The sequence below is a fragment of the Kwoniella dendrophila genome, chromosome 6 (assembly GCF_036810415.1).
Source record: "Kwoniella dendrophila CBS 6074 chromosome 6, complete sequence".
Taxonomy (NCBI): domain Eukaryota; kingdom Fungi; phylum Basidiomycota; class Tremellomycetes; order Tremellales; family Cryptococcaceae; genus Kwoniella; species Kwoniella dendrophila.
This window is the reverse complement of record NC_089481.1, coordinates 1,226,891-1,252,101: the sequence shown is the minus strand read 5'-3', so window position 1 is coordinate 1,252,101 and position 25,211 is coordinate 1,226,891. Positions and strand designations below refer to the sequence as shown.

Sequence of the window (25,211 nt, the reverse complement as noted above, 5' to 3'; positions counted from 1 at the left end):
ACATTTAGCACGCTTTTTAGACTAGTTCACTAGGTCTCAGAAGGCACATTCCGTCCTTTAAACTGGTTTTAGATCTGAAAATTTACTTTTTTTAGTACCAAAAAATTGAAGATTCCATACAAACCATCTTTCGAAACACATCAAAAAGCATCATCCGTGCTTTAAGGGGTTTACCATACCAAGTAGACCATCAATAACCGAAAAACAGCTTCGATACTTCCTATCTTCATTCACTATAATAGATATCATCTATCATTCATCTTTGCCTTTACCTCAACAAACTTAGATAGCGATTTAGCTGAGGAGTGGTAGGATAGTGTTTAGTCGAAGACATAGTGGAATTTAGCTGGAATAAGGATAGATCCTCCTCAAGCTGTATGAGTGTATAGGGAAGGGTTTGAGAGGAAATCATTGAGTATAGTCGGAAGCTTACTTTACAGGTGAGTAGGCGCACGTATATTACTCTTGAGTGGTATAATGTCGATCATCCGCTATCTGCTATCATACGAAAAGCCGGAAGCTATCGAGGCTAACTCATCTCTCACCTTTTCTTCACCATCATACAATTCCAACTTCACACCACAATATCCTCACGATCGCCATTCACACCTTGATCCTTCAGTCTTTTTGATCTCGTCCTTATCGTCGTGAACTTACTTCTTATAACAACCATAATCTGGATATCGGCAATCTCATCAAAATGGAAAGACAACCTTCAGTGTTCAGTAAACTTCGTTCACGAAATACTTATGACTCAATAACGAATGAAGATGAATGGCTTATACCTTATAATAATCCAATCACTTCATCATCAGATCCAAGATCAAGACCGAATTTATCTACAAGAGAAAGTGGGATTGGATTATCACCTATATCACCGACAAAAACTACCAATACTTCAACTATAAATAATATGTTGAATAACGTATTCTCAAATTCAAATGCTGTAGCTGGACCAGGACCAAATACATTGAAATCATTCCCTGTTAGACCAACTTCAACACCAGCAAATACTTACACATCCTCTTACAATTATCCTAATCACAATCCAGCTATAGGGGTTTCGAGGTTATTACCAAGGAAACAAACTAATCATAATAATACATTATCAAAATCCCCATCATATAGTACAATCTCAGATATAAATAGATCAGATAGAATACCTTCTTCGTCTTCTGTGCCAACAGGTTTACAAGCTCAAAGTATGTTATTCTCACCTTTGAATAGAGAACTTAGAGTGTCAACCAAAGATCATCACCATCAATCAAGTCCAGCCAAAACATCTTTCCCGCCTTCACCGTACAATCCTATTCAACGTTCTCAACCTATAGGAACATTCAACAGTGAACCCCGTAAAAGAACAGTATCTGCACCAGCACATAAACCATCAAGAAAGTCCAGTAGACACAAAAACGGAAATCCATATGAATATAAAGCTGAAAATAAAAGGTGGGCAGTACCAACAATGTGTGATATGTTTTTATTACCCCGACCAACTTTATTACCTCATGAAATCACACCACCTACTACACCAGAAGATGAAATCCCTAGTATAGAAGCAAGAAGATTTAGTATAGGTAGTGATAATACTAATTCAACTACGAATAATCATGAAACGGTTCTAGAAAGAGGTAAATATAGAGAAGAAGAAAGGGAAGATTGGGCAAATTTGGTTAAAAGAAGAGGTAGAAGTTTAAGTTTAGGTAGTACTGCTCCACCACCTGGTGCACCTATAATAGGTAATTTAAGAGCTAGAAGTAGAGAAAGAGAAAGATCAGAAAGTAGAAATAGTAGTAGAGGATTTAGAAGTAGAAGTAATTCTTTGATAAACGCCTTGACTCCATCTTCGTCATTAAGAAAGAGATCAGCTTCTTTCGGTTCAAAATGGAATAAATCGGAAAATGCTGAACACCCATCAACATTGAGATCAGAAAGAAAACCTTCTTTCGATCGAAGAGAATCTGCAAAAGAAAAGATTAGAAGTAGAAGTAGGAATCCAAGTTTCTTGGATATTGGCAATGTCTATAGTTACGGTAAAGAGAGTCGACAAGAGATACCGAAAAGTTTCGGATTTGTACCTCCCTCTTCTAACGTCACAACAAAAGATTACGGACTAAATCCAAATCAAACTAGAAGATATCCTTCAGATGATTATATTGATTTTTCAAGACAAGGTAGAAAAAGATCAACTTCAATGCCGTATTCGACTTATTCTTCACAAAGTAGAAGTGATCCATTATTAGCCAATTTTACTACTACCGCCACAAATGCAGAATACAGATATCCAACTTCAGCTATTCCTACAGGTAAATCATTACAGTTCAAACAACCTTCATTGGCTGATAAAGGTGATAGAGGTGGTGTAGTAATTATAACTAAAGGTGCTTCAAGAAGAACCCCTTCTGGATCAACGTATCAAGGAATAGGTACATTCAAACCACCAGCTCCGTTAAATTTGTCGAAACCATTACCTGATTTACCACTAGAAGATAGTTCACCTATATTACCTGAATCAGGTCCATTTGTTTCTTTGACCGATGAAATTGGAGTAGCTATCTCACCCGAAATCGCTCAAAGTCAAGAGGAAAATGATAGCGGTGTAATCGTTGATAATACGGTGGAGATTACACCTAAAACTGCGATTGAATCAAAAACGATCGATCCAGTCAAAACAGCTACATCACCTAAAACACCTACTAAATCTAGATTATCCGACGGAGGATCAGCTACAGCAAGAGCATTCTTAGCTAAACAACAACAGAGAGCGAGGACTAAAAGGGCCTTTCAATCACCTGTACAAGGTCCAGTTTCCCATACACATATGAGACATAGTCAAAATAATAGAGATTCAATAGGACAATTGTCATTGACATCTTCACTACCAAGTTCAACTAATACATCAATTTCATCCATGTTATCACCTACTTCATCAATCAAATCTGATGGTTCTGGGCCTGTCTCTGTACCTGGACCAAGAAGAAAAACAGCTTTGGAAGAAGCTATAGGTAGAAGTAGAGCTTCAAGTGTAGGTATTTTAGAACAACAACAACAACAACAATCTAAATACATCACGAGTCCCACAAGAATAGCCTTACTCTATAATAGCAATAGACCCAGTACAAGTGATTCCTCTAAAAATCAAAAATTCGGCTCGTCGTCTTCTCATCTCTCTCAACCGCCACCACCTAAAGTTTCAGTCAATTCACCTCTTGATGTGGGAATTGCTAAGAAGGAACAATATAGGTTCTCATCTCCAAACCTGAACTACTCTGTTTCTTCTCCACCTTTAGATTATCCAATATCCACTATACCTTCACCAAGATCCAAGCAAAATGCCTTTAATAGCAACCTTTTAGATGTTCATGTACCTACACCTATCAAATCAGATGGATTAAGGCCACAATTCATACATGGCGAATCTACCGCATCAAAAGTAACCGTATATACAGATGCTTCTGAAGGTTGGAGTAGAGCTGGATCATCAGCCATGTCAACTCCAATTCAAGATAGAAAGGATAGATTAAGTTCAATCAACAGTGAAGATAGTCCTGGTCGAACTCCGGATGATAGGGATTTCCAGGTAAGTCCGAAAAACTGTCCGATCTTCTTCTATCTATCATATGAAGACCTTTAGCTGATATCGTTCTTGTCCGTTAAACAGGGTCTATTCTTCCGTACACCAGCTGATCGAAACGGGTCATTCTCCGTTACACCAATTTCGGATCGATATGCTCCTCCTGCCAATAATCTTGCATTACCACGGATTTTACCAGAAACTTCTTCTCCAGTAGGATTAGGATATGATATGGATCCTACTCCTCATAGTCAGATTATCATGGAAGACGAACAACCTCGTCGACCATCAGAAGGAAGTGATCAAACTGCTGAAATAGCTACTCCACAAATGACCGGACAACAACAGATCGATCAACCATATATGAACTACTTGACGCAAATGGACAACAACGATCATACCATAGCTAATACTAGAATTCAGCAAAGCTTGATGGCTCCTTGGGTCAATCGAAGACCTATAACACCAGAATCGGTCAATTCAGGTTCGGATAATTCAGAGTGTGAAGGTAGAGATGGTAGAAGTATGGATACCCATGAAACTGCCGTACCGATACTTTCTGAAGGCCATGGTGAGTCATCCTCGTCTTCTACTTCTGACAAGATGATACTTAACAGATATATGGTTCTGGTAGAATTCCCATTCCCAAGATCCAACGATACCATACGAAACCTGACTGAAGCTCAAGCTCATGCCCACGGAAATGACGAAAGTGCCACACCTAGAACACCTGACGGGAAACGCCGCCTTTCAAACCCTCCTCACGCACCATTATCACCTGGAACATTTGGAATTAAACCTGACGATTTATCATCAACAACAATATCTCCTACATCTCCATCTAAACATATCAACTTTGCACCATCCCCATTCCAAAATTATTCTCTGTTACCATCAACTCATAGGAATCAACAACATCTATCATCTATACATACAAGAACAAGTCTTAGCTCAAATAGAGATTCAATAGCTTCACCTTTGTTAGGTAACGATCATAGAAATTCTGCAGCTGTCAGTTTCTTTGACGAATTTCCTACACCACCTTCGAATCAATCATAATTTTCCTACTTCATACCAACATAAGAGAACGGATTATAGACATATAGATATATACAATGACTTCAACATCGAATAGTATTGATGATTTACCAAAACCTCGAGGTCACCACAGATCAGCTTTTGGTCAATTGGTTACGGGACCTCCTGGTGCAGGTAAATCAACTTATTGTTATGGATTACATCAGGTGGGCTTACAGCGTAATTGATATAGAATGTACTCTCCTAGAACTCTACTCATTCAATATTCGTTTTCATTAGATTAGTTCTTAACAGCCATTGAAAGACCAATACATATAATAAATCTAGATCCAGCAATACCAAAACCAAATTATCCATGTTCGATATCAATAACAGAATTAATTGATTTGGAAACTGTCATGAAAGAATTCAATTTAGGTCCAAATGGTGCAATGTTATATTGTTTAGAATATTTAGAAGCTAACTTTGATTGGTTATTAAATCGATTAGATGACTTGTTAGAAAATGAACAAGGTAATGGTTATATAGTTTTTGATACTCCGGGTCAAGTTGAATTATGGACAAATCATGATTCATTAAAGAATATTATCGAAAAATTAACTAAATTAGATTACAGAGTAAGTGGTTCTTAGCGTCATTCTGCACTCATCATGCAATTTGTATCTTGCGTTACCCATCATCGTGTCAACCATATAGCTAATCGCTCTCCTCTCCAACACAGCTAGCAGCGGTGCATTTAAGTGATGCACACTATATCACCGATGCTTCCAAATTCATATCAGTAGTCTTATTAGCACTCAGAGCAATGTTGCAGATGGAAATGCCTCATGTAAACGTTTTGAGTAAAATCGATTTGTTGTCCACTTATGGTGAACTACGTGAGTGACCTGTGTAAATCAGCCTCTATCATGTATTCACAGCGCAAGATGATTTGTGGTATGCGTGCTAATACTAATGTTTGAAAATCGATAGCGTTCGACCTGAGCTACTACACCGAAGTACAAGATTTATCGTATTTATTGGCAAAACTTGATTCTGAACCTAGAGCTGCTAAATTCGGTAAATTGAATAAAGCAATGGTGGAATTAGTAGATGATTTTGGTTTAGTTGGATTCGAAACTTTAGCTGTTGAGGTGAGTAAGAGCGGCTTTCCATCCAATCATCTTCCATTCTCGTTTCTGCCGCGAAGTAAAACGCAAGTTAGCTGATAAAACCAATGTTGATTTTGTAGGATAAATCATCAATGTTGAATTTAGTTAGATTGGTAGATAAAATGACTGGATATATATTTATACCTCACAACAACAACAGTGGAGTGGTAGATGAAGAAGAAAACAAAACAAATTACATAAATACACAAGCTCTATTTGGATCTATAATGTCTTCTAGTTCTAGTAATGTTAGAGATGTACAAGAAAGATGGTTAAATAATAAAGATGCTTATGATGAATATGAGAAAGAACAATGGGCAAAGGAATGGGAGGAAAGGAAAAGGTTAGAACAGACAACTGGTGATCAAGGACAAGACGATAGTCAGTAACTTTAACGACGATTAATGATATATTTTTTTCTTTCTCTTTATATAATAATCCCCTCAAATGAATTTTATCTATATTTGTTGTAAATTTAAGTAGATTGACCAAAGGTAAATAAATATAATCTAGATAATTTTCGTACAATTGATCCATTATGAATAAACTACCTTCGTGTTCGAAATGAAATTCAAGTTACATTTGCACTGTGCAAATACAACTACGCATAAGAAAGTAATTCACGGAGAGCAGCAATTAATATACTTGTTTCTTCTCTTAGTTGTTCTCTGAGATCGTTTCACTGGCTGCGTAGTAGCTTTTCGACTAGGTTGGATTACACCACTTAAGATATATTTGAGATGACATGATAGCAAAGACATAAGCTATTTTTGTGATACTCCAAGTAAGTTATATGTTTTTCACTAATTCATGCACGTATATATATATATATATATATATATATATATATATATCTTCAAGCTAATTGAAACGGTACACAAAAAGAAGCAGAGCGTCATCGTTATTTGTTTATGCATGCATAGTGCCAAAATATATCTACTCGTATCTAATGCAATCTATTTTTTTTTTTCAAAACTCAAACTCTGCTCCTAAGACTGACTCGAAAGCAATTAATCAAAATATTTCTCCATTACAGCTTTTCTAATTTTATTTTCTGGAGCTTTTTTATTTGTCCAAAATTCAAATTGAACTAAACCTTGTAAAACCAAAATTTCTACACCTGGTACAGATTTCCAATTATTTTCTAGTTGTGCTAATTGAATTAAAGCAGTTTGATATGGTTTATAAGCTAAATCAATTATAACACCTGAATTATTATATTTATTATTCAATAATTCTGTTGGTAATGAAATTCCTTCCTCTTTATTTGTTGATGACGAAGACGAATCTAAAGTAAGAGAATTTCCTGGAACAGTTGAAATTATAATTACATTCTCAGCTACGTCGTTTAGATTATCAATAACTTGAATATTATAATTTGATGGGAAAGATTGTTTAACTTTTTCAGCATTTTCTTTTGTTCTATTGAACAAATAAATTTTTGATAAACCTAATTTATATAAAGCGTAAATTGCTGCTCTACATGTACCACCTGCACCAATGACCAAAGCGGAATTTGTTTTAACATCTATATTAGATGGTAAATTCTTTTTAGATGCTTGATAAATGGCTTTCCAATCTGTATTTTCACCATGTAAACTACCGTCAGATTGTGGGACAATTGTGTTTACTGCACCAATGATTTTCACATCTTCTGAAATTGATTGTAAATGAGGTATGATATCTAATTTTAAAGGTATAGTTACACTTGCTCCACCGAAATCTTTTGATTTTATAATATCCAATACACCTTGATCAATTTCTGATGATTCATGTAAAGAATATTGATGTGGTAAACCTAATGTTTTAAAACCAGTATTATGTAAAGTAGGTGAAACAGAATGTTGAATTGGACTACCGAATAAATAAAATTTTTTAGTAGATTGTAAACCGATTAAAGATCTAATTTGATTAACTTGAATTGAAGTTAATTGTCCTGGAGCAGCTTTAGAAGGTAATAAATCATGTGTAACGGGAGTTAAAATTGGATTTATTGCTCTTGAAAGTTGACCTGCTGATCCCATATTGATTGCTAATAATGGTTTAGAACCAGGTTGAGATGTAACTTCATCAACAAATAATAATAATTTTGAATTATCTAATGGTGTTTTAGCTGTACCAACAATCTTAGTTACATCACCGTATCTTGAACATAAGGCATGTTTTGATCGTACACCTTGTTTATCCCATGGCATTGATCCTGTCCAATCATGCCATGAAGCAATGATATGTGATTTACCTTTACCGTTGGATACTTTTTGTAATAATTCAGTTGGCCAACAAACTTCAAGATCAACATATTCACATGCTGATCGGATACCTAATTCAACCATTGATCGGTAAAGTTCTGATTGATCTGAAGGTGCCATACCTCCTTGATCCTTAGATCTGACTGAGAAGACGATTGGTAATGAGGTAGCTAATCGAAGAGAAGCTAATTGTTTAGCAACAAATGATTGAGGTGGTAATCCAGGTGAGGTAGGAGCGGAACCAGTTGGGTTGAGAAGGTCGACTCGAAGTTCCACTGCATCTGCACCTTCTGTCAATTCATCTATTTGACTGAGGGCTGTGGTGATATCAGGGAAAGTCAAAGAAAGGAAAGAAGTTGGATTATCATTGGCCAATCGAGGTCGGTTGGAATCGATGCCTTTAATGAATTTGAAGAATCTTTCACACTCTCTTCTCATGGATTGTTCATGTTCTTGAGGAGATTGATTGCCGACTGGATCAAGAACATTGTAAAATTCATGACTTGAACAAGAAGCATACCATGGTTCTCTTCTTTTGAAAACATCACCGAAAGATTCACCCCAATTAGGTCTTGTAGCGGTGTTACCGATAGATGAAAGGAAATTATCGATATCTTCCAAAGCTCTTGTGACGTGGACGACTAAACCACCTTTGGCAACATGAGCTTGAAGAAGTTGTCTGGCGACTTCTGTCTCCACTACACCACCTCCTAAAGCGACAACGTGATTACCCTTGTTTTCTTGGATGTATCTACCCAAAATTTCAGTTTCAACTCGTCGGAATTCTTCCCAACTGTTGGCAGCCACAAAGTCCGCTACAGATTGTTTGGTTTCTTCAAAGAAAGTATCGTCGGCATCGGTGAATTCTCCTCCAAGTATGTCGGCAGCTAATCGACCAATATAAGTCTTACCAGCACCTCGCATACCAATGATGAAAATAGGATGATCGGCTTGAGATCGATCAGCGGAAGTGATAGTCTTGGCAGAAGTGGAAGCTTGTTTATGCGTATCAAGTTCAACACCTTCAACGGGGATACCAATCTACGGATAACAGAATCAGCTTACAGGTGTTCGATTGACAAATTGGTCAACCGAGTATAACGAAATATTACCCACCTTATTTTGAAGATCGTCCCAGAAGTTTGGCCATGTTTTCTCGACGCATCGTTTCTCTTCTATAATTGTCTTTTCGATAATACAAGCCAAGACACTAAAAGCCATAGCTACCCGGTGATCATCGTAACAGTGGACTGAGGCGCCTCGGTTGAGGGATTTTGCAGATTTACCAATAACGATGATTCCATCATCAAATTCATCAGTCTCAACTCCAAATTTGGCTAAATACATATCATCAAGTCAACGTTAGTGTGATCGTAGTTTTAAGACAAGACAAATGAGGAGTGGAAACTCACCAAGTTGATCTCTCATAGCTTTAATTCGATTACATTCTTTGACTCTTTGATTTGCAATACCGTAGATTCTTGAAGCAGTTGGAGGTAAACCTTGAACTTGTCTCTCTGGCAAAGCTGGTAAATTTGCTACAGCAGCTAAGACAGATGCGGTTAAGAAAGCATCTGTCATAGGTTCCATATCTACATTACCTAAAGCTCTAAGTTGTCCGACAGGTGGTCCGGTGACTTTAGTTGAAGTTAAAGTTTGTTCAACTGTACAACCCATAGGTTCGAGCACTTCTTTAGCAAATCTTGCATCTCCTTGTAAAGATGATGAACCAATGTTGGAAATTGTACATGTTGTACCGGTAATAGCTGCAATAGCAAGTGGATATGTGGCACTGGAAGCATCTGATTCAACAGAGTAATCTGAAGGATTGATGTATGTTCCTTTGGGGATAACATAAACGTCAAGGAGATTACCAGTAGTAGCATCCTTTTGTCGTTGAACAGTAATACCGAATTCAGCCATCATAGCTGTTGTCATGTCGATATAAGGTTGAGAGATAACTTGGCCACCAGTCAATTCTAATGTAACTTCTTGAGCGGCATAAGGAGCACAAAGAAGGATCGAGGAAACGTATTGACTTGAAACTGAAGCGGCAAGTTTAATGTGTCCACCTTTGAACCCGTCAGTCTCGATGTTGAGTGGAAGACAACCTGTACTCTCAACATATTCGATTTTAGCACCATTGGCGGAAAGAGCATCAACTAATGGACCAATAGGTCTTTGTTTCATTCTGGCGTTACCAGTAATGATAGTTGACTTTTCAGTGGAAGCGGCACCTGATACCATGGCGCAGACTGTTGTCAAGAATCGGGAAGCTGTACCGGCGTTACCGAGGTAAAGCTCTTTGCCTTTAGCTGGAGCTGAGAGTTTACCACCGCCGCCTTCAACGACAATGGTATCACCTCCATCTTCCCATGAAAAGACAGCACCCTAAGCAAATCATGATTAGCAACAAAGTCAGAGCAAGCATGAAGACTGGTTAACTCACCTTGAGCTCTACAAGAGCATTCATCATGACAGCAGTATCATCTGAATGTAACAAATTTCTAATTCTACAAGTTCCTGTAGCTAAAGCAGCTAAGACTAAAGCTCTATTGGAGATAGATTTTGAACCTGGAGTGGCCATTGTAATTGGTGATTTAGTTGGAATACCTGAAATTACAGTTGCGGATTCGCATAAAACTCTTCTTATAACTTCATCTTCAACTACTGAAGCTTTTTCTTCATAGGTCTTACCAATTCTTGATAATAAGACGATTTTTTTAGCTGAACCTGAATTTTTTTTATCAATTTTCATTATATCTAATAATCTATCAACGGATAATTGAGATGATGAAGGTAAACTTGTAATTCTTCTATCATTTAATGAAATTGGTAATCCATATGCTTGTAAACATCTTGTTAATCTACCAACAGCAACTTGACTTAAGATACCTAATTGTCTAGCTACTTCAGCTTCTAATATGATACCAACTGAAACACATTCTCCATGTAACATTGCTGGAGTCAAAACAGCTTCAATAGCATGACCAATTGTATGTCCAAAGTTGACTAAATTTCTTAATCCCGTTTCTCTTTCATCGATTGTAACGATGTGTGCTTTAACGTAAATTGATCCAGAAACAACTTGAAGTAATAATGATTGAGCGTGTGATCTATCATGTACGAATCTACCTGCTGTAGCTGATGTAGTTGGTTTGGTGGAAGCGGCGAGTGAGATTTCAGCTGATCGTGATTCAAGAAGAGCAAAATCATCGTCTTTCCATATAGCGGCGGTCTATAGAGTATATCGTGTTAATAATGTTTGAACTTTACACAGTATAGGCTATTGCGAATTATCGCTCTCACTCACCTTTACTACCTCGGCCATACCATTACTGACTTCTCTTGGAGGAAGAGTAGTTAAGAAAGCTAAATCTACAAAAATGAAGGAAGGTTGCCAGAAAGCACCAATAAGATTTTTACCGTGAGGTGTATCTATAGCTGTTTTACCACCAACGGCTGAATCTACCATTGCCAAAAGGGTGGTAGGTATTTGAACGAATTTGACACCTCTCATACTAATGAATATGAAATAATTGATCAGCTTTTGATCCATTTAAATAATCTTCTCTGTTTAATGTAAACGGATTGATGTATTCTTGATTTTGTTCTACTGAAAAGAAGACTTTACTTACAAAGTAGCAGCTACGAAACCAGTTAAATCACCAATAACACCACCACCAAAAGCTAAAATTACTGTATCTCTAGTTAATTTTTGATCTAACATCCAATCTTCAATTTCTTCTTTAACTTTTCTTGATTTTGCAGTTTCACCAGGTGAAACTTCATACACTAAAAATTTTGCTTTTGAACCATTTTTGATTGAAGCTTCTTCGAATGATTTTTTTAAATCATTCAAATATAATGAAGATAAATTTGTATCTGTAATTAAAACATATGCTGAAGAAGGTAAATTTGATAATATAGTTTCAAATATATAAGGTAATAAATGGAATCCACAATGTATAGATTCATTTCCTAATATTGAAATCTTCAAAACATCTCCAAAATTTGTTGAAGATTCTGATGATTTAGACATCTTAAAAATGAAATCGTCTTTTTAGACCGCTTTTCTTTTGCTTAAACCCTCTTTTTTCAGCTAGATTTTTCTTTGAAGGATGATGAGGAAAACAGGTAGAGAGGGAAATCTCGAGAAGTATGAGTGAGAGAGACTTTTAGTTTTAATTTAAGCAATGAGATGAAGCAATGTAGAAAAGGAAAAATATTCACGGATCACATCGGATTCCTCGTTCATGGACCATCTTGACTTTTATTTTCAGCTGTTACTTTAACTCGAATCCTTGACCGTTAATTACCCTGACAGTGATTGGGGGGGAATGGAGTATGAACTCAACTCCGCTCTACAGCTTAGATAACGATAGACACGTGGATCAATAAGGAACACGCATAGACGCGGTAGTCCAAGCGCGACGACCCAAATATTAAATATTAAATTAACGTATTCATCCAACAGATAGAATAGCACCAGTTATAGCAATTAAAACATAGTTATTTGTCTTATTGAGATACCATTCTAGCATAGCATCCCCCATATATACTTACCAAGACAATCAACTCAGGACAAAAACAAAAGATGACTTTCATAAGCGTGTTCGTCACTTCGCCTGATACTCACTCGGAAAGAAAATTTGACAGTTCATTGACGATAAATCAGCTGAAAGTGAGCTATCATTTCATGTGCGTAGCCAGTGATACCCGAGAACTGATATATATTTGACATATATTTAGGACAAACTCGTACCTATAACAGGTATATCACCAAATTATCAAGTGCTTTCACTTTATTCTTCTTCCGATGTTGTTTCATCTGGAAAAGCTATCATAAATTTATCCGAAGATAGTAAAACTTTGGGTGATTACGGTGTACAGGAATGGCAATGTATAAAGGTGAGTCTAACAGAATCCCAAATCGGTCCTTTGGAACTGTCTAGGTAGTTGTCATGATTAACACTTATATTTTCAACTTTTTTAGGTAGACAATATAGATCCAAATTACAGACCAGGGGAATTTACAGATGAAAGTAATTTAGAGAGATTCGAATTGACGAATGAAGAATATGAGTCTAGACAAGGTGAGTGAATCTCTTCCAAGCAATCATACTTAATGTCAAAGTAATGCGCTAAAGTAGGTTCAAACTGCTTTGCTTTTCATCAATTATATATCAGATACTGTACTTTCACACTTGAAAGCCAATAAATTAGGTAGATTCGCAGATGTACCAACTAACTTGAATTGTCCAACTCCACCACCATCAATAACGTATAATCCAGATATCAGACCAGGAGCAAGATGTGAAGTTTCTCACGGTAATAATGAAAATTCAGGATCAGGTAGAAGAGGTACAATTAGATTTATAGGTGAAGCTCAAATTGGTAAAGGTGGAATTTGGGTCGGAGTTGAATTGGATGAACCGCAAGGTAAAGGTGATGGAGAGTAAGTCGTTTCTAAGCTGAGATGTCGATATGGATATTTCTTCGCCTTTTGTATATATATATATATCTTGCAAACTCTTGATTTGGAGGAAGATAAGGATTGTAGGGAAAGGGTGGAAAGTTCGGTACCTCTGGTGATAAATAGAAGGAAGATAAATTAACCTTAGAGCTAATTTCCTATGATATCTCTTTAGGGTTGAAGGCACAAGATACTTTCAATGTTTACCCCGTCACGCAACTTTTGTTCGTCCAGATAAGGTGGTAGTTGGCGATTTCCCTGAAGAAGATCTGATGGCTTCTGACGATGAAGATGAGATATAACGGTATTCATAGTATAGCGGTATACGACATGCATGAAATTAACGAACAGACGGGTATACAAATCTATAGACAGTGGTATTGAAACAATCAAAGCCAACTGCAGAGGGAAAAAAGAAAGAAAGAAAGAGAATGAGGGTATACTGATATCAAATTAATTTAGGAAAAATGTCGAATGAACGTAAATTAAGCCAATCAAATTTCAATCGCTCATAAAAGGAGAACTATAAGTGTATAACGACGTTGATTAAGCAAGAAGAAGATAAACGGCTTAAGTTATAGAAGCATTAAAATGATTACCCTTTCAGTACAAAAATAAGATTTGGTAAGCTCTTTCCAATTAATGGGTATATCAGCTTACTATTTAGAAACCGTGTCTGCTGCTTCTTCATCTGAACCACCAATCTCAACATAAGGAGTTTTAGTTGCTCGCTTTGGACGATTGGGTCTAGCTTCGGTAGCAACTTCAGGTTTAGGTTTAGCTTTGGATTGAGGCTTAGGTTGAAGGGATGGCTTTTTATCATTTGAACTTTTCCTTTTATTAGGTACTTGAGATTCTTCATCATGATCTAATTCCATTTCAGATTTTATTTCATTTTCATCGGTTGGATCTTCTTTTCTTTCGTCTTCTTTTTCAAGTTCGTCTTGAGGTGGTGATGAAGGGACTTCAACTGCTTTCTCTTTGTTGTCACCTCCCTCATCTAGTTCTTCCTCCGATTCAAGTGGAGAATTTGGTACATATCTTTCTGTCTCTGTAACTCTTGTACCCGCTGGTGGGCCATTGTTAATGGTATCTAAAGGATAATTACCAGATCTCAAAATGGGAAGGATAGTCTAAGAAAACATTGAAATCGTACGTGAGATTCGTCCTATATGTGAAAAAGGAAAGGAAGGAAGAAGGGATCTCACGTCATTAAAATAATTTCTTAATTCTGTTCCAGTCATCTTATTAACCATTTCATCTTTCTTGGATTTTTTACCTTTTCTATTTTTAGTTGAACTGTTACCATTACTACTACTACTACTACTAGAATTTAAAGTAGTATGATCAAGTTTTTTAGCTAGATCAAACCAATCTATGTTTTTGACATTTTCAACTAAAAGTAAAATAACCCTTTTCATCAATTCAGTATCTTCATCTTCTTTATGATTTTCTTCTTGAATCGATGATTTATCATTTCTGACATTTTCATCATCTTCTTTATTGGGTTTTCCATTAACAGCTTTTCTTTTGGTTGAGGAAGATGAAGTAGTTGGAACAGATTTAGGTTTACTGTTTGCTTTGGTTTTGGCACTTGTTGAGGGTGATTTGGTTTTTGATTTACCGTATGTTTTGGTCTGTCTTGTAGGTGGCATCTTGATATCAATCCCAACGACTAATTACGGTTTCCTTCAATTGAAATTCAGATTATGTGTTTTATATCGATGAATTAATCATGAAAAAGAAAAAGAAGAAACAAGAAACAAGAAAGAGAAAATGTCCATAGCTTACTTGATATATGCTTTGAGGAAAGGGAGAAGGAAAAGAGGATTATGACCATGATATTACAGTAGGAAGTGGGGAAAGAGGTCTGTGCGCATCAACTGTCAAATATTAATTGGGTCCTTTGGAATGATCATCGAAAAAATAGCAGTAACTATAGAGTACAGTAACATTCTCACAGTCGAACAAGCTGTAATATGCATCCATTCATCAACACTTTTGTTATTCTAATTGATCAGTCTTGTAAATCATATTCTCACCATATTTGTCTAACCGCACTTTATACTGACTCACCATTCATCTTGAGTACTCCCTAAAACAGTATCAAATCATGCCAAAAATTAAGAAAGATAAAAGTCAAGATGAAAAACCTTATGATCGATCTTCTTCACCCCCAACCCCAAACCCAGCTTCAGCTAAAGACAAAAAATCAACTAAACAATCAAAATTGGATTTACCTTCTATCAAGGGTAACCTCAGAGAGAACAAGAAAGTAACCAGAAAATCAGATTATGATAAATCATTATTAGTCACTCTAGTTATCAAGGTGAGCTTTCTTCACGGCTACAGTAGTGTCCATTCTTCCTTCAGACTCGTGAGCTGACGTTTCTTTCCGCTTATTGTAGACAGCAAAAGATACGAGATGGGAAGATTTAGCTAAAGAAGTTAATAAAACACCTACTCGTCAGTGGACAATCCATAAAGCATAACTCACTGATCACTTATGACATTTACAAGACGGAATTTTGTGAATACTGAGCTGACACGATATTTGGGTTTTGCTTGTTTGCATTCGATTTTAGAATGTAAAGATCTTTGGAGAAAAGTTATTCAACCTTTATTATGTACAAACAGTTCATGGGCAAATGATGGAACAGGTTGGACAAGTGAAATGAAGGTTAAGACTTTGATGACAATATTAGAGGTGAGTTATTAAGGTGATCTATGATTAAATCTGCCTTGTCAGACCCTCTCTTCTGACCTGAAGCGGGTTTGTATCAAAAAGCTAACTTGATACCTTTGGGTGATGTTGAGTTCAGAGTTGTACTCCCAATTGGGTAGAAATAGCTGATTCCTTTCCTGGTAAAACGAAATCTCGTGAGTTAAGCTAGTGAGAGAAAATATCAGTTTCAAATCATCATTTTTACTCCCGAAATTGTGCTTTTCTATCCCTGAATCACTGACTGAATTTGCGATCACTCGTATTTGTCATCATAGAGGTTAATGATGTTTGGCGTGAAGTCATCTTACCGAGACTCAAAAAAGGAAATACTATAGAATAAAAGGAAAACATAGTCAATAAACGATATGGTAGATAGGGAAATTCGTTTGTGTAGATTTTCTTGCTCCAATGCTTAATGTCTTTCACATGAAAAAGATAGGATACGTTGATTGAATCATTAAAGTACATGCACCGTTAATATGCTCGAGTTTTTCAGTGAAGTTGAGGTTCAACCAATACTTTGATTCAGAAAGTAATGCACTGGGTCGCGTTGAAACTGCAAATATGTACAATTGCTTATTTGAAGTAATATGTGTGCAATTGCTTCAAATCCTACAATCGAAAATGGACTGCCATATTTCAAAGTATCGATCGTTGTTCTGATAACCCAAGTGAATTTGACGAAACTATTGCCAGCCTCAGCTAGAGATGACTTTAGTTTGATACGCTTGCGTGTATCTGGCGACTAGCATGAACAAGGACCTGGCCGAGGGATCTGTAGAAGATCATTTCAAAGCGATACTTCTTGCATGCGAAAGCAGGTGAGGTCGAGAACTCAAAATCCCAATCAATCTCCATGGATAAAACCATATCTTATAATAGCATAGTTAGTAACAAGGCCGACCTTGGCTTGGCAGACTTTGTTTATTCGGGCAATAACCCCTCGGCTCAAATTAATGGAGATTGAGATACACTCCGTGCAAAGATGGCCAAAGACCGTGCATATCTCCGTAAGATTGATCAGGCACTTTTGATCCTGGGAGCATGCACTGTAGCGACAAGATCTACTCGATCGCTTAGAACTATTTTAGGAGGAAACTAAGGAAAGGATCTCCCGGGTATCGCCTTATCGGTTAGATCTTCATAGATATAAGATTTAATATCCGTATAATGGACGCTTGGTGGGTTACTACTTACTACTAGCTGTATTAATATTGATCGATTGAGATGATGCAAAACATGCCGTGACATTTTGTCATTGATAACAACAGCCTCATCCTTCATGCGGTGTCTATAGTGTTTGTTTCTCTCGGGCATCACGGTCAATGTCCTTTTACAGTAGTATAGATTCAATTGAAACACCCTTAATTATCCTTAAGATTATCTATAACCTGTGTGAAAAACGATTATCAATCTTTGATGAGATGTCACCACTTAACCTTACTCAGGTTCCTCTTCGGGCTCGGTGGTTTATTCCCTTTTTTTCTCCCATGGAATCATTGAATGAAAAGATCGTTTACAGATTATCACACATGTCCGTCTTTTTATCTTTTGATAGCTTCGTACATATCAAGCTACAAAAATGATATATAAACAGGTATGAATACTTTAAGATAAATTCCCTTCCTCCTATCTTTCTATCAAAGTATAACAATAAATAATCGTCTTAACAAAGAATTAAACGGGTTATCTAAAAGTCCGAAGGTCTTAATTCCAAGCTTTCATAATAGAGAACGGAAAATTTAAGACAGAAATAGAACACAGAAAGTCTTAATTACCTTTTCTTTACGATATGTCTGAAAATTCTACCCTGGCAGGATCGCCTTTACCTAATAACAACAATAACGCTTCAGTTTTAAAAGAAAATGAAAAATCATTTCAATTAAATCAAAATGGTTTCTATAACAAGAGTAATAATGATAAATCAACTTTAAATAATTCATCAACATTAAATTCAGCAATGACAGATTCATCTCCATCTCCAATGACAACAACGAAAGAAGGTGTAGTAGACAAAGAATCTCAACAATTAGCAAGAAATCATTCAAAACAACTTAGACAAGGTGCATCAGATGATGAACAACATGATAATCCTTTAGCTAAACTTGGTCAAGCAAGAAAAAATTTCTTATTGTTTATCTTCTCTGTAGCTACTTTTATTGATATTTGCAAGTGAGTTATTAACTATGCTCATTGGAGTTTAAAGAATATAATAACGCAGACTAATGCTGATGACTATTTTTTATAGTGTATCTGGTGTAGCTGTGGCTGTAGCACAAATTTCACAAGATATCAGATTAGATACTTCACAAATTGTTTGGATCATTACTTCATATTCATTATGTTTCGCTGCGTTCCTTCTTTTCGCTGGTAGATTATCAGATTTATTCCCTGCTCAAATTGTCTTTGAAGGTGGTTTCTTCGTTTTGGGTATTCTGAGTTTGGTAACTTCTTTTGTTACGTCTAATAAGTGAGTATAATCTATCATTCCTAAAATTACCTACAGTCGCAAGAATAGGTCTGACAAACGTGATTACCAGATATGGGTTCTTGATCTTGAGAGGTTTAGGTGGTATTGCAGGAGCGATGAGTAAGTACAATCTTAGATTTACAAACTGATCTGTCAGTTTGCGCTAATCATGACTCCTTTATCCGATTCATAGCTATACCTTCTGCCTAGTAAGCTTGGCATACTCCATACAACGACGGATGATCACAAGCTAACCCTTGATTTTCAGTCATCTAACCGTGCACATGTTCCCTGATCCAACTGAACAACAAGCTAAACTTGCTTTATTGGGTATGGCAGGTGCTGTAGGAAATGTACTTGGTCTGTAAGTCTGATTTCAGCTTGTGATGATATGGGTATACAGCAAGCAGACCAAGCTAATGATGATTTTTATCAGTGTATTAGCCGGTATCTGTATGTTAGCCAACTACAGATGGTTCTTTAGAGTACTTGCTATCCTCTGTAAGTTATATCGAGATTTCACCTTCTGCCGATTATAGAACTAAATTATTCGATATAGGTATACTCTTCACTATCTTATGTGTGATTCTCCTTCCATTCACTGGATCAACATATATTCCTGATCCCAACGTTCCAAGATGGAAACGACTAGATTTTATTGGTGTGATCATTATGACTGGCTCTTTGATTTGTTTCATCTTGGCTTTGACCCAAGGTCCAATTGATGGTTGGGGTTCAGCAAGTTTCATCGCTCCTTTTGTTATTTGTTTCCCACTTGCCATCGCTTTCTTCTTCTGGGGTGAGTCTATTCTGAATCACACTCTACATGTGACTAATGCTAATCAAACAATTCTGTGTTAACTTATATAGAAGCAAGAATTGATCCAAAATCAGCTGTTTTACCAAGTTCAGTATGGCAAACTACCAATATCGTGATCTCTTCTTTAGCCATTGGTATCGCTTGTAAGTTAAACTTTACTCTTTGATTCCCTCCATGATGAACGATCTCGCTAACTTGGCCTCACCACAATTAGTCCCATTCTGGGCTACTTCTCAATTGCTTTACGCTACTTGGTTCCAAGAGGCTTTCGGCTGGAAACCAAGTGAGTGGTTCAGACTAATAACCGTAAACCATAGCTAGGCTAACATTACGTTCGTTAGTTCATGTCGCCGCTGCCATCCTTCCTCAAGGTATTACCGCCTTACTTATTGGTGGTTTGACTCAAGCTGTCCCTCAGATCATTACTAAACCTAGATACTCAATGCCTATCGGAGGTATTCGTGAGTACCAATGAATGAGCTTCAGTTCTTTCTAGAATGTCCGCTGATAATGCTATCATCAATTTTCGTAGTAATCATTATTGCTGAGATACTTCAAGTGTTCTCTGATGGAGGTGCACATAAAGATTACTGGAGATACTGTTTCCCCGCATTCATTTTAGGTAGTGCTGGTGCCGTTATTACATATTTCGCTTCAGCGTAAGTCTCTTTGATCTCTTTTCATGGCGTCACAGCATGCATATTCAAATAAACATATACTAATATTCTGTATTTATCTTCCTTATGTGTAGTATCAATGTAGTTACTTATTGCCCACCAGAAATGGCAGGTGTAGCAGGAGGATTAACACAAGTTTTAGCACAAATTGCAGGAGCAATCACATTAGCTGTTCAAGCTTCATTTGAAGGCAATGGATTAACAGATTGGAAATTAGTTGGTAGAAGATCATTCTATTTCCAAATTGCTTGGACAGCAGTTTTAACTATACAATACGTGATTCTTTACAAAACTCCTGGTACACCTGAAGAAGAACATGAAGCAGCAAGAAAAAGAATCGCCGCAAAAGGTGGTGAAACTGGTGTTATCTCAACTTGATAAATCAGAACGTAACAGAAAAATGGTAAAATGATAATAATGATAATAGATGCGTCGAGAACCGAAACTGAAACCACTCAAAAGAGATCAAAAAGGGAAAAACAAAACTATAACAAGTATAATAATTGGCTCGTCATGCTATACTGTGAGATGAATGATTCGTATTTCGGTATCGATATGATATTATGCATTTTATGAAAATAAGTAAAGGATGAATCACTCATCATACTACGATCCCATCTTGTTTACCTCAAATGTGAATTTTTCTATAACCTCTGCATCATTCTGATTTCCAATATCATTCAGCTATTAACCTCTACTTTCTTTTTATCTAATCCCTCATTATCCTTCAAGACGTCCCTCACACCTAAACCGACGTTGGCTATCGTTCCAGTTATAGACGATATAGAAGACGCATCCACTTTATCATTTGGTGATCCTTTCGGTGGCTGTATAGAAGGTATCGTTATTGTGTCAATTGACTGAGGTTTATTCGGTCGTTGGGTACCTTTATCCTTTTTCTTCTGAGGCTTACTAGCGTTCAACCCTGGAGTAGTCGATCGACTCGTATTTGCAGTAGAGGTCTTTGAGGATGATGAAGACGGTTGAGATGAAAGGAGAATAGTAACGGGACCCTAGAAATTATTAAAATACAACGATATTAGCTAGCTGATCGACTTTCCTATAACAGGTATACATAACTTACATCATTGGTCAATGAAACTTGCATCATAGCTCCAAATTGACCATCTACAAACAACGATGACATGATAAAAGCAAATTAGCTTACAGTATTCGATTTATTTTCGTGAATTGCCTAATATGAAAATCGGTAGAGCAGGTTGAATATACATACATACCTTTTATCTTTGAAGGATGATACCCTTTTTGCATTTCTTCTAAAAATGAAGTATAATATGCTTTTCCTGGTACTGTAGACTATCATAATGTTAAACGTTACTTTGCTAATCATTCACTTTGATTTTTTGTTGTCGTTGTTGTGATACGAAGTGGATTTAAAGTAACGACTAACCATAGATTCATGAAAATCAGGTTTCGTTGAACCTTTAAAACTAGCTAATAAGGTAAATTGGGATACTATGGAATAATATGATTTTTTGATTATTAGCTGAAAATAATGATATCTTATACATTTATATACATTTGTATCTGAAATACATACCACATAATACTTCTCCGTCTATATCTTTAACACTCTTTTTCCACATTTTGCCTTCTTCATCGTCGAATAATCGAGCTGTTAATACTTTTTTGATAATTTGACTCGCATCGTTAGGTTCGTCAACTACAATAATTATCGTTGATGATTTAGCGAAAATCAAAACTTAATTGATCGCATCTATCTTCAGATGTCAGATGTTATTGATATGGTATTCACTCACATCGATCAATACCAACTAAGACTAATAATCCTTTACCAATCGATGAAATAGTCTGACCATCAACTGAATAATAATTCGATCACCTCATCAGTAAATTCATTCAAACAATATAGCAGCAACCTTCCATGATAGATGATCATGACATACCTGCTACTGAAGCATTCACTACTCTCTGTACGACCGCTTTCATTTCATGTTCTAGTATCTGTGGTGCGGGTAGCAAAGGTGCTGCTCATTGTATTCTATAATATTATGATCAGTACTTAAGATTAGCAGTTCAGCAATCTAAACAGCGAAGCTCCTCCACTTTCATCGATTCTCTGTGCGGACATTGGCCGAGTGTGAAAACCACATCCGACTGTTACGTAAATTTGACCGACCAAGATGAGATGGTGGGGTCCTCAATCAGAATCTGTGTTAGTAAGATAGGGAAGCTTTCACCGCTTCACACCAGCGGCACAAGTGACTCTGCAATCACGAAAAAGATATATGGAGTTTATATTCCATTCAACAGCATGTAAGGTCACTGACAGCTTTCAAAGACGATAATCCCAATTCGTATCCTTCCTACAAAAGAGGCGGCGCCACTTAGAGGATAAATGGACGATCATTCTTCAGATGGAGGGGATGGAACATCCTCGCCAATAACAGGATCAGCATCACCTAGATCCCATGGTGTAGCAGCTTCACTGACTTGAGTGGGTGTACTATAAACACTCATATCGTATGATAAACCTGGCTCGCTTGGAATGGTAGAAGACTGTCTTGGAAATTCTGCTTGAGTATAGTAACCTGGAGTTTTACCCATGGGAATTGTTATCCGGTAGTTTCAAGATACTGTCCCCAATCATTTTCAGTTACAGTATTCCATCCTAGATTGATCGTGTAAGCAGCTCTTTCATAAATCGAGATATCAGCTTCATTTGCGTCGTGTATATTCCAAGAGACAGTTCTCGAATCTACTGTACCGGTGTATGAGTTGACCTAACGATTGTATGGGCCAAATCAGGATGAAGTAGGGAACCAGGAGACCTATCCAAGAACTCTCCTTTAGTGAAATCAACCAAAGCGACTTTATGTTGCTCTCCCCTAGGCGAGCAGCTTTCAGATCTTTCAGGTGCATGACAATATCCAAGTGCGTGTTTAGTTATGGTTCTCAGAGAATCAAGTAAAAAATGTTGATATCTGTCCATTAAGCCAGCGTTCATAGCGGGATTGACAAGGTAATCATTCCCAGGCTCGACAGAGTGAGAGAACTGAGATGAAAATTGATAACCTGTATGTTGATGGGTGAAATCCCCGATGCTGAGCTGGCATTTTACATAATGAATTAGTATGATTGCAAGGCATATCAGCAGTTTTCAAATTTGATCCTAGAGTATTCCAGTATTAGGTATATCTTAGCTGAAGCTACGCAAAAAATACGATCATGTTGATACGGTGATATATCTGATCCATCAATATCGAATATTGATCTCACGGCATCTGCATAAATCTCTTGTGAAGCTGCCCGAGTAGCTGCTGAACTTGACATGATCGGTCAGTCGTATCGTGCGGTTGCTGGGAATTGAAGTAGTTGAGAATCTGTTAACTTGGTCAAACATATCGTAGAGAATGTAAAAGTGTGGCATTTCTCAAGAGAATCCGTAATAGGTGAAAAGCCGTATATATAGATGCATTTTGAAATCGTCTTCTGTTCAGGGTTCGCTAAGAGTCTCAGTGGCGATGTGATGTCTTCCTTTCAGCATGGAGGAAAAGTGAATCTGTGATGGTGTCAGGTAGGGGAAACATACTGGTTGTTTGCCTTTAACTGAAATCTCGCAATTAGAAGGACATTAAAGTCCGCTGAAGCGTCTGAAAAATTGGCGTAATTGTGCACAGTACACAGATCGAAAGACCTGCGATCTTTCATCGTGCTCGTAGAGGCTTCTAGTCGGAGATATATCCTCATACGTCAAAAAACATACGAATTGCTTTGCTGTTCGTCCCCATAATTGTCTATAATTTCCCTTGTTGGACATGCCAAAGGCTTCGAGGAAGATTACAAGCGATATTTGACGGTAGGCAATTTCCCACGTACAACACAGACTCTGAAGAGACGACAAACCCATTTTTTTTGGGCAGACGTATCTCTCAGAAGGGTTGAATGAAGACGCTATTCGGTATGTGCAGCATCATCATTTGCCACAGCGCTCTGTATTCCAGTTAAACTTAATCATTGACCTTGGCCTTCTACCGTTAAAATCAGCAGTATCAACTGCAGTTGTAGAGTACGCAATGATCTTTCTATCACCTAATTGTGAATGAGTCGATCTAACTAATGTTTTAGCCAATTCAAATGGTAAAGCAGAAGATGCCAAGGAATATAAATCTTTACCCTCTGAGGGATTTACTAAAGCAACTTTATGTTTATTTCCTCTTGGGTGACAATATTGTTGTGGACTTCCTGCTGGGTGAACATGTTCTAAAGCATTTTCAGTGATCATTCGTAATGTATCAGTTATGAATTGTTCATCATTGTGTCTTGGTCCAATTCTGGAACAATCAAGTCTGTATTGACCTGCGTTCAAAGTACGACCATACCATTCTTGTGATAATCGTTTAGAGCCAACATATGGAAGAGTATATTCGAGCAGAGCTCGTGGTGCGGTACATGTAACACCAGTATGATGACACGGTACTTCAGCAGTTGAAACCAATGCTCCTAAAGGAGTATAATTATCGCCAATATATAATTTGGCTTCTGATAACCAGAATACACGATCATGATGATATGGTGTTGTATCTACTCCATCTATATTGAGTGTAGATCGGACAGCATCGGCCAAAGTGTTTCTGGAGATTTGTGTATTTGACATGACTTTATCGATTAGTTTATTAGTAGGCTTATTTGGGTCGAGGGGAATTGGGTGCGTGTTATGTAATGGAACAGGACTCAGTACACTACCGAGGATTCGATGAGAAGCGCGAGTTATGATTGAAGTTTATTTGCGGATACAATCCTGGTATTTATATGTTTATGGGCACTGCCAATCTTATTTGTTCGAAAATCCTGATATGGCAGCTCCTTTCAGTGTGAGCCGATTTAAGCTGATTGTCTGGCATCTTAGCGACTTTCTGGGAACTGCAGATACTTTCGAGTAATAGAGATCTGAAGTAAATTCTCGTGAATAGGTGAGAAGGCTACATATATCAGAGTCATACCAAATTATTTTGTAGTTATACAGTAATTATTTGAAATTTGCCCCAC

At 37.0% G+C, this 25,211-nt stretch overlaps 11 protein-coding genes across 11 annotated transcripts; 5 read left to right on the top strand and 6 right to left on the bottom strand.

Annotated features, from left to right (window-relative positions):
• Positions 1 to 700: 700 nt before the first annotated feature.
• Positions 701 to 4,633, top strand: L201_005018 (uncharacterized protein; the record flags this gene model as incomplete). The annotated part of the gene is made up of 3 exons (XM_066220751.1): positions 701 to 3,580; positions 3,662 to 4,145; positions 4,209 to 4,633. The coding sequence occupies 3 exons, from the start codon at positions 701 to 703 to the stop codon at positions 4,631 to 4,633; spliced, it is 3,789 nt and encodes a 1,262-aa protein (XP_066076848.1).
• A 56-nt stretch (positions 4,634 to 4,689) lies between these two features.
• L201_005017 (uncharacterized protein) lies at positions 4,690 to 6,152 on the top strand (the record flags this gene model as incomplete). The annotated part of the gene is made up of 5 exons (XM_066220750.1): positions 4,690 to 4,818; positions 4,897 to 5,229; positions 5,334 to 5,490; positions 5,585 to 5,745; positions 5,844 to 6,152. 5 exons carry the CDS (start codon positions 4,690 to 4,692, stop codon positions 6,150 to 6,152), a joined length of 1,089 nt encoding a protein of 362 aa, XP_066076847.1.
• Positions 6,153 to 6,773: 621 nt separating this feature from the next.
• On the bottom strand, positions 6,774 to 12,054 carry L201_005016 (pentafunctional AROM polypeptide; the record flags this gene model as incomplete). Its single annotated transcript, XM_066220749.1, has 6 exons — positions 6,774 to 9,053; positions 9,129 to 9,349; positions 9,425 to 10,403; positions 10,462 to 11,250; positions 11,326 to 11,533; positions 11,651 to 12,054. The coding sequence occupies 6 exons, from the start codon at positions 12,052 to 12,054 to the stop codon at positions 6,774 to 6,776; spliced, it is 4,881 nt and encodes a 1,626-aa protein (XP_066076846.1).
• Positions 12,055 to 12,609: 555 nt separating this feature from the next.
• On the top strand, positions 12,610 to 13,790 carry L201_005015 (uncharacterized protein; the record flags this gene model as incomplete). The annotated part of the gene is made up of 5 exons (XM_066220748.1): positions 12,610 to 12,696; positions 12,765 to 12,923; positions 13,009 to 13,108; positions 13,203 to 13,470; positions 13,664 to 13,790. 5 exons carry the CDS (start codon positions 12,610 to 12,612, stop codon positions 13,788 to 13,790), a joined length of 741 nt encoding a protein of 246 aa, XP_066076845.1.
• Positions 13,791 to 14,147: 357 nt separating this feature from the next.
• On the bottom strand, positions 14,148 to 15,143 carry L201_005014 (uncharacterized protein; the record flags this gene model as incomplete). The annotated part of the gene is made up of 2 exons (XM_066220747.1): positions 14,148 to 14,621; positions 14,697 to 15,143. The coding sequence occupies 2 exons, from the start codon at positions 15,141 to 15,143 to the stop codon at positions 14,148 to 14,150; spliced, it is 921 nt and encodes a 306-aa protein (XP_066076844.1).
• Positions 15,144 to 15,601: 458 nt separating this feature from the next.
• On the top strand, positions 15,602 to 16,553 carry L201_005013 (uncharacterized protein; the record flags this gene model as incomplete). Its single annotated transcript, XM_066220746.1, has 5 exons — positions 15,602 to 15,817; positions 15,897 to 15,954; positions 16,074 to 16,195; positions 16,311 to 16,368; positions 16,489 to 16,553. 5 exons carry the CDS (start codon positions 15,602 to 15,604, stop codon positions 16,551 to 16,553), a joined length of 519 nt encoding a protein of 172 aa, XP_066076843.1.
• Positions 16,554 to 18,005: 1,452 nt separating this feature from the next.
• L201_005012 (uncharacterized protein) lies at positions 18,006 to 20,558 on the top strand (the record flags this gene model as incomplete). The annotated part of the gene is made up of 12 exons (XM_066220745.1): positions 18,006 to 18,385; positions 18,462 to 18,683; positions 18,754 to 18,803; positions 18,877 to 18,892; positions 18,952 to 19,047; positions 19,120 to 19,184; positions 19,243 to 19,482; positions 19,554 to 19,646; positions 19,718 to 19,786; positions 19,845 to 19,964; positions 20,036 to 20,162; positions 20,255 to 20,558. The coding sequence occupies 12 exons, from the start codon at positions 18,006 to 18,008 to the stop codon at positions 20,556 to 20,558; spliced, it is 1,782 nt and encodes a 593-aa protein (XP_066076842.1).
• A 302-nt stretch (positions 20,559 to 20,860) lies between these two features.
• On the bottom strand, positions 20,861 to 22,151 carry L201_005011 (uncharacterized protein; the record flags this gene model as incomplete). Its single annotated transcript, XM_066220744.1, has 7 exons — positions 20,861 to 21,193; positions 21,265 to 21,308; positions 21,419 to 21,497; positions 21,592 to 21,656; positions 21,742 to 21,864; positions 21,962 to 22,024; positions 22,109 to 22,151. 7 exons carry the CDS (start codon positions 22,149 to 22,151, stop codon positions 20,861 to 20,863), a joined length of 750 nt encoding a protein of 249 aa, XP_066076841.1.
• A 417-nt stretch (positions 22,152 to 22,568) lies between these two features.
• On the bottom strand, positions 22,569 to 22,769 carry L201_005010 (uncharacterized protein; the record flags this gene model as incomplete). The annotated part of the gene is made up of 1 exon (XM_066220743.1): positions 22,569 to 22,769. The coding sequence occupies one exon, from the start codon at positions 22,767 to 22,769 to the stop codon at positions 22,569 to 22,571; it is 201 nt and encodes a 66-aa protein (XP_066076840.1).
• Positions 22,770 to 22,920: 151 nt separating this feature from the next.
• On the bottom strand, positions 22,921 to 23,495 carry L201_005009 (uncharacterized protein; the record flags this gene model as incomplete). The annotated part of the gene is made up of 2 exons (XM_066220742.1): positions 22,921 to 23,217; positions 23,442 to 23,495. The coding sequence occupies 2 exons, from the start codon at positions 23,493 to 23,495 to the stop codon at positions 22,921 to 22,923; spliced, it is 351 nt and encodes a 116-aa protein (XP_066076839.1).
• A 643-nt stretch (positions 23,496 to 24,138) lies between these two features.
• Positions 24,139 to 24,819, bottom strand: L201_005008 (uncharacterized protein; the record flags this gene model as incomplete). The annotated part of the gene is made up of 1 exon (XM_066220741.1): positions 24,139 to 24,819. The coding sequence occupies one exon, from the start codon at positions 24,817 to 24,819 to the stop codon at positions 24,139 to 24,141; it is 681 nt and encodes a 226-aa protein (XP_066076838.1).
• Between the last annotated feature and the right edge of the window lie 392 nt (positions 24,820 to 25,211).